The sequence below is a fragment of the Leishmania major genome, chromosome 13, assembly GCF_000002725.2.
Source record: "Leishmania major strain Friedlin complete genome, chromosome 13".
Lineage (NCBI taxonomy): Eukaryota > Euglenozoa > Kinetoplastea > Trypanosomatida > Trypanosomatidae > Leishmania > Leishmania major.
The window spans coordinates 167,711-180,000 of NC_007254.2; the positions used below are offsets into that span (position 1 = coordinate 167,711).

General features: G+C 60.5%; 5 protein-coding genes across 5 annotated transcripts in view; all 5 read left to right on the top strand.

The window, feature by feature from the left end:
• Positions 1–116: 116 nt before the first annotated feature.
• On the top strand, positions 117–866 carry LMJF_13_0510 (conserved hypothetical protein; the record flags this gene model as incomplete). Its single annotated transcript, XM_001681743.1, has 1 exon — positions 117–866. One exon carries the CDS (start codon positions 117–119, stop codon positions 864–866), a length of 750 nt encoding a protein of 249 aa, XP_001681795.1.
• Positions 867–1,488: 622 nt separating this feature from the next.
• On the top strand, positions 1,489–2,325 carry LMJF_13_0520 (conserved hypothetical protein; the record flags this gene model as incomplete). Its single annotated transcript, XM_001681744.1, has 1 exon — positions 1,489–2,325. One exon carries the CDS (start codon positions 1,489–1,491, stop codon positions 2,323–2,325), a length of 837 nt encoding a protein of 278 aa, XP_001681796.1.
• Positions 2,326–5,593: 3,268 nt separating this feature from the next.
• Positions 5,594–8,584, top strand: LMJF_13_0530 (conserved hypothetical protein; the record flags this gene model as incomplete). The annotated part of the gene is made up of 1 exon (XM_001681745.1): positions 5,594–8,584. The coding sequence occupies one exon, from the start codon at positions 5,594–5,596 to the stop codon at positions 8,582–8,584; it is 2,991 nt and encodes a 996-aa protein (XP_001681797.1).
• Positions 8,585–9,433: 849 nt separating this feature from the next.
• LMJF_13_0540 (conserved hypothetical protein) lies at positions 9,434–10,030 on the top strand (the record flags this gene model as incomplete). The annotated part of the gene is made up of 1 exon (XM_001681746.1): positions 9,434–10,030. The coding sequence occupies one exon, from the start codon at positions 9,434–9,436 to the stop codon at positions 10,028–10,030; it is 597 nt and encodes a 198-aa protein (XP_001681798.1).
• A 924-nt stretch (positions 10,031–10,954) lies between these two features.
• The window catches only part of LMJF_13_0550 (conserved hypothetical protein), a gene marked incomplete at both ends in the record, with an annotated part of 2,013 nt that continues 677 nt past the window's right edge, over positions 10,955–12,290 (top strand). The window contains one exon of the mRNA XM_001681747.1: positions 10,955–12,290. This exon is cut by the window's right edge and continues 677 nt beyond it. Within this exon, the coding sequence (XP_001681799.1) occupies positions 10,955–12,290 (1,336 nt within the window).

Consider the following 12,290-nt stretch of genomic DNA (forward strand, 5'->3'; position numbering starts at 1 on the left):
CACGTCGTGCGTATCCGCACGTCGCCATCACGGGTCGGTGCTTCCTCTTGAGGCCTCGCCGGCATACGCCTTTTGCGACGCCGAGTCAGCAGGACTCGTTATCCTTGCTGCATGACATGGAGTGTGTGGAGTTGACGCCGTCGGAGTCGGGCACGATCAACCGGCGCGGTGCTATTCCTGCAAATCTCGCCGGTAACAGCTACTACGCGCGGCGGTACAGCACCCAGGGTGGCACACGTCGCGGCACCTTGGACGCGACAGAGCCCCATGTGCAGTTTCGCAGCGGCGACCTGGTGCTGCAGCTGTGTCTCTCTGCAGTGCCACGAGAGTTGTCCCACAAACGCATCGTGGATGTGACAGGCATACAGACAAGTTTTCACAACGTCTCTGAGCGACAGAGCAAAGCCCTCGCCACGGTCGAGGAGGCGATGCAGACAATGCACCTACACGACGGGCACGAGGTGCCTGCTCTGCAGCGTGGCGACGTGAACCTCGTACGATTGCAGCCGAGGTGCGTGTACATCTCCCCGCCGCCGTCACACTCTTTTGCCGCAGGTGAAGCTGTTGCAGTGGACCTGAGGCACCTGTCCTCCGCACTTCGACCGCTGAGCAACCCATATGTGCTTCTGGCGCAGACGCGGCGGCTGTCCTTCCGGTCTGAGATGGAAGCCGTGCAAACGGCGCAGGTCATGGCATCGTTTCTTACGGAGCTGAGAGGCGGCGGCGCTGTGTCTGAAGGTTGTGGATCTTCTGTTGGTGTCTTCGGCTCCGCGGCGGTGCTGAGACCGGTGGTGCGCGACGGCCACTTAGTTGCCATGACGCTGTGCCCTCCCCGCGACACCGCTCGAGGGTGCAGGAGACGCTGAGAAGAGGTGAAACGGTGGATTGCAAGGAGCACCAAAGGCGATGACCCCAGCAACTGCGCGAGGAGTCACACCTCCTTTGACGCGACATGTGTCGTTCTCAGTGTTTGTGCGTGGATGGACGAATGATGTTGAGCAAGCTGTTGCGTCCATCTCTCTTGGCAGGCATTCCCAGAGGAAATCGTTCTCTCATGCTTGTAACTCTGTTGAATTTGTCCTACCACATTACCGTGGAGGCGCTGTCACACCAAATGCAGGAGGACGGAGGTGGCGTTCTCAGAAACGTGTGCGCGTTGTGCTGTCGTATGCACGCGCCCTCTCCGTCTTCTCCATTTCTTCTACCTGCGGGTCCCATATCTTGTGCTGCTTTCAGAGATCTCTTTTCCACCTTCCTCTCCCTCCTTCTCCGCCCGCCCCACCACTGGGCTTCGCTGCTCACTTTCCCGCATGTGTGTCTCTTTCTCTCTCTGTGTGTGTGAGTGTATTGATGCCTCCGTGTCTTGGGTGTGCATTGGCATCCAACACCTAAATACCTTCTTTCCATCCTCTCATCGCTGCACACATCGTCACAGGAAAAGACTCCCGCTCGCTTCTTGTGCACGTCCGACACACACACACACACACAATGCCGAGTGGCCCCAAGAATAACAAGTACACCAACCGCCACAGCGAGGAGGCGCGGCTGCGCGATGAGGAGCGGCGCATCGACTCCCGCGCGGCCCGCGAGGCGGCGAAGGAGGACGCGCGGTGGTCCGAGACGGACCCGAAGGTGTTGAAGAAGATGGATAAGAAGCGAGAGATGGAGCAGAAGCAGGAGGCGAAGGCCACCCGTGACGCCGAGAAGAGGGAGCAGCTGGAGGAAGAGGAGCGGGAGATGAATGTTAAAGTGCCCAAGAAGGTGGCACAGCGCCAAATCCAGAAGGACTTGGCGAAGATGCTGGCAGACTACGACAAAGAGCGCAACGCCCTTCGGGGCGGCCAGCATGGCGCGGTAGCCAAGTCGGAGAAGAGAGAAGAGGCGCCGCTACCGTCTGGCAACGTGAACCGCGAACGGGGCGTGGCTCCGCACCCGGCAGCGGACCAGGAGAGCAACACCATCAAAGCCTCTGGCACCGTGGCTGATGTGGTGGCGGCCTTGGAGAAGGGCGGCAATGCCAGCGGCGCTGCTGAGATACCTGACAACCGCCATATTGGCAAGCGTGCCAAGATGCTCTACAAGGCCTTCCACGCAGAACATCTGGAGCAGGTGAAGGAGGAGAAGCCGGGCCTGCGTCGCACCCAGTACAACGACATTATCTGGGAGATGTGGCAGAAGAGCCCGACCAACCCGTTTGTGATGCGCAGCGAGAAGATCGCGCATGAGCGGCTGGAGGCGGAGCGGCGGTGGATGGAGGGTGACTCGGACGGTGAGGACGAGGAGGAAGAGGAGTTCAAGAATGGCGGCAAGTGTGCGGCCAAGTAGGTGCCTCAGTCAACAGCATGCGTAGGCCAGAGGGAGAGAGAGCATGAGGAGGTGGAGAGCGAAAGAGGTACTGCGTGTGGTGTACTGACACAGTGATGGCTGCAGATACACAGAGACACAAGCACACGCCTATTTGCAAGCAGCTCGGCCCTTCCCCTTGTGGGCGGCCTTTTTCGTTGGTTGACTTCTCCCTTGGCCGTACGCGCATCGCCCTGTTTCGCTGGCTGCAACGTCCGCGCGATGAGTGGCCTCGAACTGTGATCTTCATTGCCCCCCCCCCCTCCACACACAAGAACGGACGAAGAGCGCTAGTGCCGAGGGAGGAGGCGCCTGCATGATTCGAACCGCACCACGTGGCATTTGCCACCGGCACCGTGATGCCTCTGCGAATCGGCTGTGATCAGGCGGTAGGAGGGGTGGGGTGGGGGCGTCAAGTGAGCATCCCCTTCCCGCGTCTCTCTTCCTCCTGCTGCCTCTCTCTTTCTCTCTCTAGCACTGCGACTTCGGTGTTGCAGGCGCGCGTGTGTACAGGCGTATGGGGGGAGAGGTCTCCCCCGCCTTGTCGCTTTATCGTACCAGAGTCGGCGCTGGTGAGTTCCTTTGTTTGCTTTCTCTTCAATTCTTCTTCCGGCACGGCAGCCGCCTGCCGCCCCCGCCCTCGAGCGCAGGACCCTGGACGCGGCCCGCTGGGATGAAGGCATGCAGTCCAGCCAGGTCCGTGTGGAGTCCGTCGCGCAGCACGTATTCGACGAGAGGGCGAGGAAGGGCAGGAAGAGCTCGTTAGGCGCATGACCCGATTCGGCGGCAGGACGGCTTGTCCCACGACGGCCAGGCGTTAGCGGCAGGTGATCGGTGGCTGTGTGGTTGTGCATGCGTATCCGTTTGCCAGCTTGTTCGCGGGTGGAATGCGGACGCGTTGGACCGCTGAAGCAATGCTTGGTTTACATTTCTGTTACCTCCCTCGTCTCTGTTCCTTCCTCCCTCGTACTTCACAGGTGCGACGGGTTTGTTTGGACTGCATGAACGGTGCGGCCAATCGATGGTGACACTCCGCCCTCTTGTACACCGTCTCTCGTCTCTGCTTGGGCTGCCCTCTTTGTATCGTATTCCTACTGCGTCGAGCCCAACGCCAGCCAGAGCACCGACGCACACCACATGGCCAGACTCACAGACTTCTGCAGCGCCTTGTTTTTGTTTTTTTAGAGAGGCGCCTCTACACTAGCATAGGCGCACACGTTCTCCACACACACGCACAATGGAAAACAGAAAATGTAGCTAGACTCGAAAAGTGTTCACACACACAGGCACACACAGGCACACGTGCATTAGTTGACGGTATTGAACTCATTCATATCGATGAGTGCGCGCCGTCAACTCTCTTCCTTCCCATCCCTCTCGTGCTTCCCTTGTGTCGGCGTCGGGGAGCAGTTGAGCCTCTCGGGTGATGGTTGATAGTCGAGGGGTACACAACGCATCATCTGCATTATCATCGCTATATGTAGGTATGGATATAATTTAGATATCGATTTTTATAGATTCCGGATGTTGTTATCGTCTTTTCCTCTCTTCGTTGCAGAAGGTGAAGGGGCGGGCTCGTCAATGTCGGCCTTCCTCGCCGAACGGGCACCTACGCACGTGGAGGCCGACTGACCTGCTTGCGTTTTCTTATCTGCAGCAGCGACAAGGACAGGGTCGCGATGCTTATCGCTCATGAGCTGCACGCGCGTGAGGGGTGTTTGCTTCCCCGAGACTCACACGCATACATCCATGTTCCGGTTGTGCACGTGTTTTCCGCTCCCTCTTGGTCAGGGGCTCTCCTCCCTTTCTCCTAAGGCCGGGCCACGTGAGACTCAACAGGCCGAAGAGAGTGTGAGAGAGAGAGAGAGCGGCTTCCCGCACACGCCCATGTCGTAAGCAGCCAAGCAAGGCTAAGCAGACACATAGAATGTATGTGGACCGCAGCTTCTTATCCATGGACAGACATGAACATGTTGCGCACGCGTCACTTCCGCCCTCGCATTCACCCGCGTCGATGCCCGTTTCCCGGAACAGAGGTGGCAGAGGACTTATCCAGCTTGGCTTCCACGCATACCATTGCATGCCACGCGTGTGACACGTGGTGCAGCAAGTCAATCTCATCTCGCATGCCTCACTTCTCTCCTGCAACACTTCCTCTCCTCGGACGCTGCGGCACCGGAGTTCCTCTGGCGCGAGATTATATATATATATATACCCCAACTGCGTTTTGCCCTATCGCGCATGGGATAGGCTACGCAAGTATTCTCATATATGCATACATCAACTCCATAGAGGCACATACGCACATTCCTAAAGCCCCTCGATACACGACCACCGTCGTACACCTTCGAGTGGGCACAGACGCCGTCACGGATGGTTTGCCCTCTTGGCCGCTCTCTTACCTCTGCTGCGCTTCTCCGCTGTATCACTCCAAAACAACAGCAATACACACACGCACATACTACAGGCTGCTCGACCACAGTTTTCTGCACCCGGCAAGGGAGAGGAGCACCTGGATGCCACCGCCGTCGTCATGGACTTCGAGGATCCGTTTGCGAATGACCTCAGTCGGGTTCGCAGCACTGTAGCCGGGCTAGGGGGGCCCTCCCCGCCATCCTCGCTATCGGTCTCCGGCGGACTCGCTAAGGGCCCGAGAGGAAGCCCCAGTGCAGCTTCACCTGTGTTCTCGTCCGGTATGAGCGCCGACAGCTCTGTTGGACTCGGTGCGACGTCCCTCAAATCGGCGTTTGCCTCTAGCGGGGCGACGTCAGTGTGGGGACCCTCTCCGACTTCCGCCCCAGTAGCCGGGCGACGGGCTCGTGTAGAGCCCAACGCCACCAGCGCTTCTCTAGGGCCTCCTGCGGCGGGTGGAGCCTCCGCCAGCTCCGCCATTCAAGCTGCTTCGCCCAGCGGCGCCGAGGCACCCGGTGCCTCGGCGCTATCGTGGCTGGAGGAGATGGATTCGTCACCGCCACCAGCGGCATCTGCAACAGTCACGCCAAGCCCATTCAGTGCACCACCACCACCACCACCACGGCCAGCAGGGCAGGCTCTTTCCTCGTCGTCATCCATTCCGCCCTTCCTCATGACTGACGTGGTCCAGGAGCAGTTGCCATCCTTTCTGGACTTTGCCTCTACCGGTGCTTCCTCTGCTGGTGGTCCGGTGCATTCGCTGCCGCCAAGGGGTGCGCCTGCTGCAGCGGTGGGTTTGCCCACTAACACGGGTGGCGTTGCCGCCGATGCCGCCGGCATGGAGGAGCGCAAGAAGAAAGAGATTCGCGATCTCTACGCCACCCTCGATGCCGTGGACATGGAGCAGGAGCGGCTGGAGGAGAGTGTTGGCGACCGCCAAGTGAGGGAGGAAACGGAGCTGTTGGCGCTAGAGACGAGTCTGCTGGTGAAGACGACCGAGCTCGAGGAGAAAGAGCAGGAGTTGGCGTCGAAGCGCGCAGAGCTGAAGCGGTACACGGCGGAGCGGATCGAAGCTCTTGAAAGTCGGTATGCGAAGGAAATGGAGGCTCAGGCCGCGGAGGTGCGCAGCCTCGATGGGGCGCGTTTGGAAAAGCAGTTGCAACACGTATGTGACATGAGGTTGGCCACCGAGCAGACGGTGCGCGAGTTGCGAGAGCGAGCGGCGCTCGTGCTCGAGATGCAACCTTACAGTGAAGCTGGTGTGCGTCTTGCCCTTTTCCCTATCACCTCCAACGTTGCAGTGCCGCCAACAGGCGACACAGACTCGTCCAGCTCTACAGCCGGCGCTGCCGGCGCCTCGTCAGCTGAACCGTCCTCTACAGAACTAGGGAGCGCCTTGCAGCGGGCAGTGATGGTACTGCGCGGTTATTGCGACAAGCGCCTGCGCCACACGCGCGATAACCTTGTCGACTACGTGCACACCAGCACGCTTGATGCGGCACACTCGGTCCGGCGAGGGCGAGAGCAAGCGTGGATGCAGGACGCGGTGCAGCACAAGCAAGTCTTCAGCCGCTACATGGTGGACATGATGCAGCGGTACATGGTCTTTTACAAGGAGCGGGCGGTCCTCAAGCAGGACAACATTGCAGCGCTGCAGGCGGATGTGCAGCGGATGGCTGCGCAGCTGCGCGGCCACGCCGCAGAGCGGCTGCAGCAGCTACTGAGAGATGTGACGGCCAGGATCACACTCTCCACGCAGCGCCACACGCAGGCAGCCGAGGAGGCGCGCGCGCTTCTGCAGAAAAAGGTGAACACCATTGTGGAGGGCGACATGGCGATGGCGGACGCGCAGCACCGGGAGCTGGAGGGCCGCCTGCTTGCGGAGGCCAACGCACGCCGTCAGCGTCACCACGCCGAGGACGAATCGCTGACGGAGCAGCTACAACGATTGCGCCGCTCCGGCGAGGCGGCCAACCGAAACGTCTTTCAGGCACTCCGTGATGCCGCTAGCGCGACCAGCAGCCAGCACGCACAGCCCCTCCGGGAGGAGGTTCTGGCGTTGAAGACGCGCTTGGTGGAGCGTCTACGCGGCGGTACGTCAGGGGTGGCCGCTGCGTGTAGTGTAGCTCGCATGCATACCGAAGAGCTTACACACGTTTTACGCAGCACCATGGCGCAGGAGGCCGCGCGCCAGCAGGCTGCGTCCCTCCTGCGCCAGCAGTGCGACGAGCTGCGGCGTGGTTTGACGACGTCTCTATGCACGGAGGCTGTGGAGCGACTACAGCAGACGCGCTGTGCTCAGCACGCACACCAAGCCCGCATCGACGCCTTGGCGAAGTCGTGGGGGGCGGCGCACCTTCAGAACCTCGCTGCGGCATGCTCGCTGATTCTTCCCGTGTCCAGCAGTACTCCTGGCACCGCGGACGCCCAGTATGTGTCGGAAACCTACGCCGCACCACAGGATGTCGTGACCACTGCCTTGCTTGATGTCCTGCAGGACAAGCTGCGTGCCCGCGATGACAAGCGACGCTCTCTGCTTGCATCGCGGCGGCAGTGCACCGCTGCGTCTCTCTCCAGACTGGAGGAGGTACGCGACGCGCAGGCGGCGTTGCAGGACAGGTGTGCTGAGCTGTGGTCAGCGGCGCAGACGCAAGCGACCCAACAGCGTATCACTCAGGAGATGGAGGTGGAGGTGGAGAAGGGGCTTATCACGCTGGCGGCTGAGCAGCGAGTGGTCGATCGGGACCGCCGTGTAATGGAGCGGAGGTCTCGCCGCATCGCAGAACTGACGTCCAGTCTGCCCCAGGAGCCACCGCATCATCTTCTGGGAAGCTTGCTTTCCCCGCCACTGCAAGAGGAGGTGACGACCCATCTGGCGCGCGCACACCCGCTGGGAACCGTTGACATCAACGTCATTCCCAAGATTTCGAGCAGCAACAACACCTTTACTGCTGTGCATGCCTCTAACAACGCAGCCACGACGGTCAAGAAGAGCTCCGCGGAAGTGTCTTCATCGTCCTCGCCTTCTCCGGCGTCAGAGGTGTTTCAAGTGAAACGCGGAGAGGAGGCGCCGGTGACACCCCAGAAGATGTGTCGTACCCCCAACACTGCTGAACCCAGTTATGCCACAGACACACAGCCGTGGTCCTCTGCACTACTGAGAGCAGAGCAGCGACTTCCGCATGCCGGCACTGGCGAGAGTAGTGACGTGTCGCCTGCCGCCCAAGGGTCACAGCAGGGACGCCCACACTCTGACAGTGCGCCTACGGCGCATCACGGCATGTGTAATGAGGCAGGCGCGAAAGTTTTGACCTCCTCGCAAAGAGCGCAGCAGGTGGACACGACAAGGGTGTATCGTTGCTCCGCGGACATGACCGTCGGAGCCGAGGGCAATGCTTTCTCCCGTGACATGGATCCTCGCAACTCCGGATCGACGAGAGACGCTGCAGACGAGAAGCAGCGCGGTGGATCATGGTCTCGCGATGCGTCGCTTCCGCCTGTGTCGAGTACGTGGGCAGCGGACTCGGACACAATCCCGCCCGGTTGCACCTGTGCGACGATGGCATCACCGGCTGTGCTTCCAGCACAGCGGCAGCGGCAGCAGTCTCTGCAGGCCCTTCACACTCTAAGTGAACCGAGCGTCTCACAGCCGACATGGTCCACGCTAGAGGAGTACCGAAGCAGCAGTGCTGACGCTCCCAACCGGGCTGCGGCAGGTACGTCCGCCACCTTCAACTTCACAGCGACCGGGAGCCCGGACGACTGGAGCGACTTCCTTGCCTTGCTGTCCTGCACTGACTCCCCGGCCTCTTCTTCTTTCACCTCGTAGGGCACGACAAGTGGCAGCGACACGCATATCCACACAGCCACTATAAGACAACCGCTTGTAAGGCGGCAACATACCTGCCTGCCTGTGTGTGCGTGTGTGCGGGCTGTATCAGCTGCGTATCTTTCTCTCTCGCTGCGAATAGAAGGCGCGCCAAACCAAGTGAAGTGAAGGCCGTGAGGCGTCGCTCTGCTCGAGAGTGGCTGACCATTTTGTAACGCAGTCGTCGCGGTTGCTCGCCAAACACACTGTGTGTGCTCACTCTCCCTTCCTCCACCCCCCCCCCCCCCGTCGCTCCGTCACGGTCGAATGCGCGTGGACTTGTGCGGGGTTGACCTCTGATCTACACGCTCTCATCCCTCTCCTTGCTGGCCTCCTTTCTCTCTCACGTGCACACGCGCCCGTGTATACACACAAACCTGCACGGCTCAACGGCTCGGCGCAGTTTGCGCGAGTAGCGGGCGAGGGCGGGCGGCGATAGCGAAGGGGAAAACACAGACTCTCGATCTCGCTTCCTTCTCTTTCGCTTTTCTCCGCGTTTTCGCGGGCTCCTTCGCCTTGCCCGCCCCCGAAGAAGGGTCAGCCACAGGCAGAGCGTGGGTGGTGGTGGTGGGGGGGCGCACTCACACAGGGCTGTGCGCGTGCACTTCTTTTGGACACCAGCAGTGTTGCCTATACCACTCTCTCTCTCTCTCTCTTCAGGTGCCTCCTAGCACTCCCCCATCCTTCTCCTTGCTACAGGCCCATCGGCTGCCGCGCAGGGGGAGCATTCCATGTTGTGCAACAAGCGGTTTTGCACACCCACTCACACCCACCCACCCACACATCCCCCCTCCTCCCCTTAGGCACAAGATGCAGACGCCAGCGGCCGCTAACACGAGCGCCAGCCCGGCCCCCGTCCTGAACAACAAGCCAACTGGACGAAGTATTTCGTACGAGGAAATCGTCAAGGCAGCCAAGTGCAGCGTGCTAACGGACTTCTATCGCGAGAAGCGCTATCTTGATCTGCGCCGCCGCATCGCAGAGAGAGGCGAGGACGTGCAGCTGATTCCCGTAGCCTCTGGCGATGACGCGATCTCGCCGGCACTGGTGCGGGCGAGCACCTCGCGCCTGCTGAAGGAGCACGGCAGCGCGTCTTGGAGTGCTTCCCTCTATCAGTCTGGCGTATACGGACTGACAGGCATCAGCTCGATTTGCACGGCGATCGCGCTCTACCTTGGCATCTATCAGAATCGGCTTGTCCTACCCGTTGTTCCCATGGGGGTGGCGGCGACGTGGCGTCTGTGGGGCGTGCTCGAGGATGTCTGGAACGAGCAACGCTACATCGACAACGCAGCAAAGATGCGGGAGGAGCGGCACGGCAACCCGCTGAACGCCGTCGTGAAGCGACGTCGCAAGCTGGACACGACTGCAAAGGAAGGATCACCCGCCGCAGAATTGATGGAGTAGAAAAGCAGCAGCCGGGGCAGGGGGCTGCTGGGGGAGGGAGAGAGAGAGAGAGACAGTTGTGGACTTGTGTGCGTGTGTATGGCTCTTCTTGCTGTCTCTCATCGATTTTGACTATCCGCGTAGCTGCATGTGCCCTTCTCGTCGGTCATATGTGCGCGCCTTCAGGCACAGAGGCGCGTGCGTCGCCATCTGCGCTTCCCTGGGGCCAGAGCAAGAGTGCATGCTATTCACTTACACACCCATATATATATATATATCGAAACAGATAGTCACGTGCACACCGATTGGTCATCCATTCGCTGCCTCTTCATCTTGTTTTTTGCGTGTGTGGCGTTGTGGCGGCAAGGCTGCACCTGAGCATGTCACGTGCTCATTCCGCCACCACCATCACCAAGGCGGAACGTCTGCGCCGGCGTGTTATGGTTTCGGCACCCCGTCTTCCCGTGCCGGCTGACCTAAGCGTAGATTAGGGGTGCTCAGATGCGCCCCTCGCACTTTGTCGATTATTCTCTCTCTCTTCGTCTCCTCTCTCCGTGCGTGCATACATGTGTGTGTGTGTGTGTGTGTGTTGTGTGGTGTGTGCGGGCTCGTGCGCGCGCGTGTGTGTTTTTGTGACTCCGTGCACGTCATGTTGGTGGATGGTGGTGGTTAGGTGAGGCTAGGGTTGTTTGCTGAGGACGTTGGTTGCAGGACGTGCTTTGCGCTGCTCGCAAGGGTGTCCTCCTCCTCCTCTTTTTTCTTCTCTACTCTGTTGTTGCTGTTTTCGTTTTTTGTTTTTGTCGTGTCGTTCCGTGAACCGCCAGCTGTACAGAGCAGTCGCGCTTCGGCACAGGGGGGGGGACGGCTCTCGGGGGACTCAACCACCCGCACCTTCATCCACCACACTTTCGCGTGCGTAGCCGCATACACACAAACACTGACATCATGGAGAAGGTTGTTCTTACTACGTACCGCAAGCTGTACAAGATGTGCCGCCGCGTCGACGCCAGCGTGGCGATGCGGACACAGCTCATGTGCTGCCCATTACAGGTGTACGACCATCGCATGATGGAATGGCAGCCGTTCGACATTAGCGAGATGAAGTGGGCCGAGTCACGCACCTTCCTGGATGCGTTGATTCGGCGGCTGAACAACGGGAGTCCGCAGTACATCCCGCCGCTGCCGCAGGAGACGACGCGGGCGGTGGAGGCGTACAAAGAGCAGTGTGCGTCCATGTTCACGGTCGCGAAGGGAAACGCCGATGGCGCCGCCGCCAGCGACGAAGGTGCACCTGCCACCACCTCAGCAGCAGAAGAGGCCGCTGGCACTGAGGCCGCTGCTGCGTCTGGCTCTTCCACCGCATCGTTGGGAGGCGCACGTGGCACCACCGTGCCATTATGCGTGTTACCCTACAGTGCTCTGACCGTGGCGCTCCGGCAAATCTATGAGGCCACGCCGTTCTCTATGAGCAACGTCACCAATGCCTTTGCAGCGGTGAAGGAGCTGCAGTACGTGTGCGACCTGGATAACGCTGGAAAGACGAAGCTGGTAACGATGACCGCCGGGTCGTCCTCGACCTCCTCTGCGGAGGCTGCTGATGTGGTGCGGCTGCAGCGAGCACTGGAGGTGATGCCGCTGCACAACTTACTCATTCACGGCCTCAGCTCAGATCAAAGAGTCTCACTAGACCGCCAGACGCGCCGTGCGAGGAAGTGTTCCTCTGCGTCGCGCGACAACGACGGCCCACCGGTGACGATCGAGGCTGCGGCAGCGGCCGCAGCCTCAAGGGCAGCAATGACTCCTGAGGCGGCGGCACCCACGTCTGCGGAAAACGTTTTCGACGGTGCTCCTGACGTGGAAGGGGAAGCCGATCTCACAGGCGAGGGCGAGGGCGGCGGCGTGGCGGAGGAGAGTGAAAGGACCGAGCGCAGAAGCCCGCCCGAGGGGAGCAGGGTACCGTCCGTCGAGGAGCTGAGCGACAACCTTCCTGCTCAGGCGGAGCTGGCGAAGGAGCCCAAGGAGGTGCAGCTGCTTATTTCTCACCCCACCGCACGCGGCTTCTTCCGACGCACGGTGCTGCTCATGGTGCGCCACGTCACGCACGAGTCTGCAGCGCTTGTGCTCAACAAGCCGCTTCGCAACGAGGAAGGGCTGGAGATGTCCATCGAGGCAACGGTTCGGCTGGGCCGTGTGCATCCAATCTTCCGCCGACACCTGGCGCAGCACACACTAATGATTGGTGGCCCGGTCATGTCCGGCAGCTCTTTCGACGACAGCATCT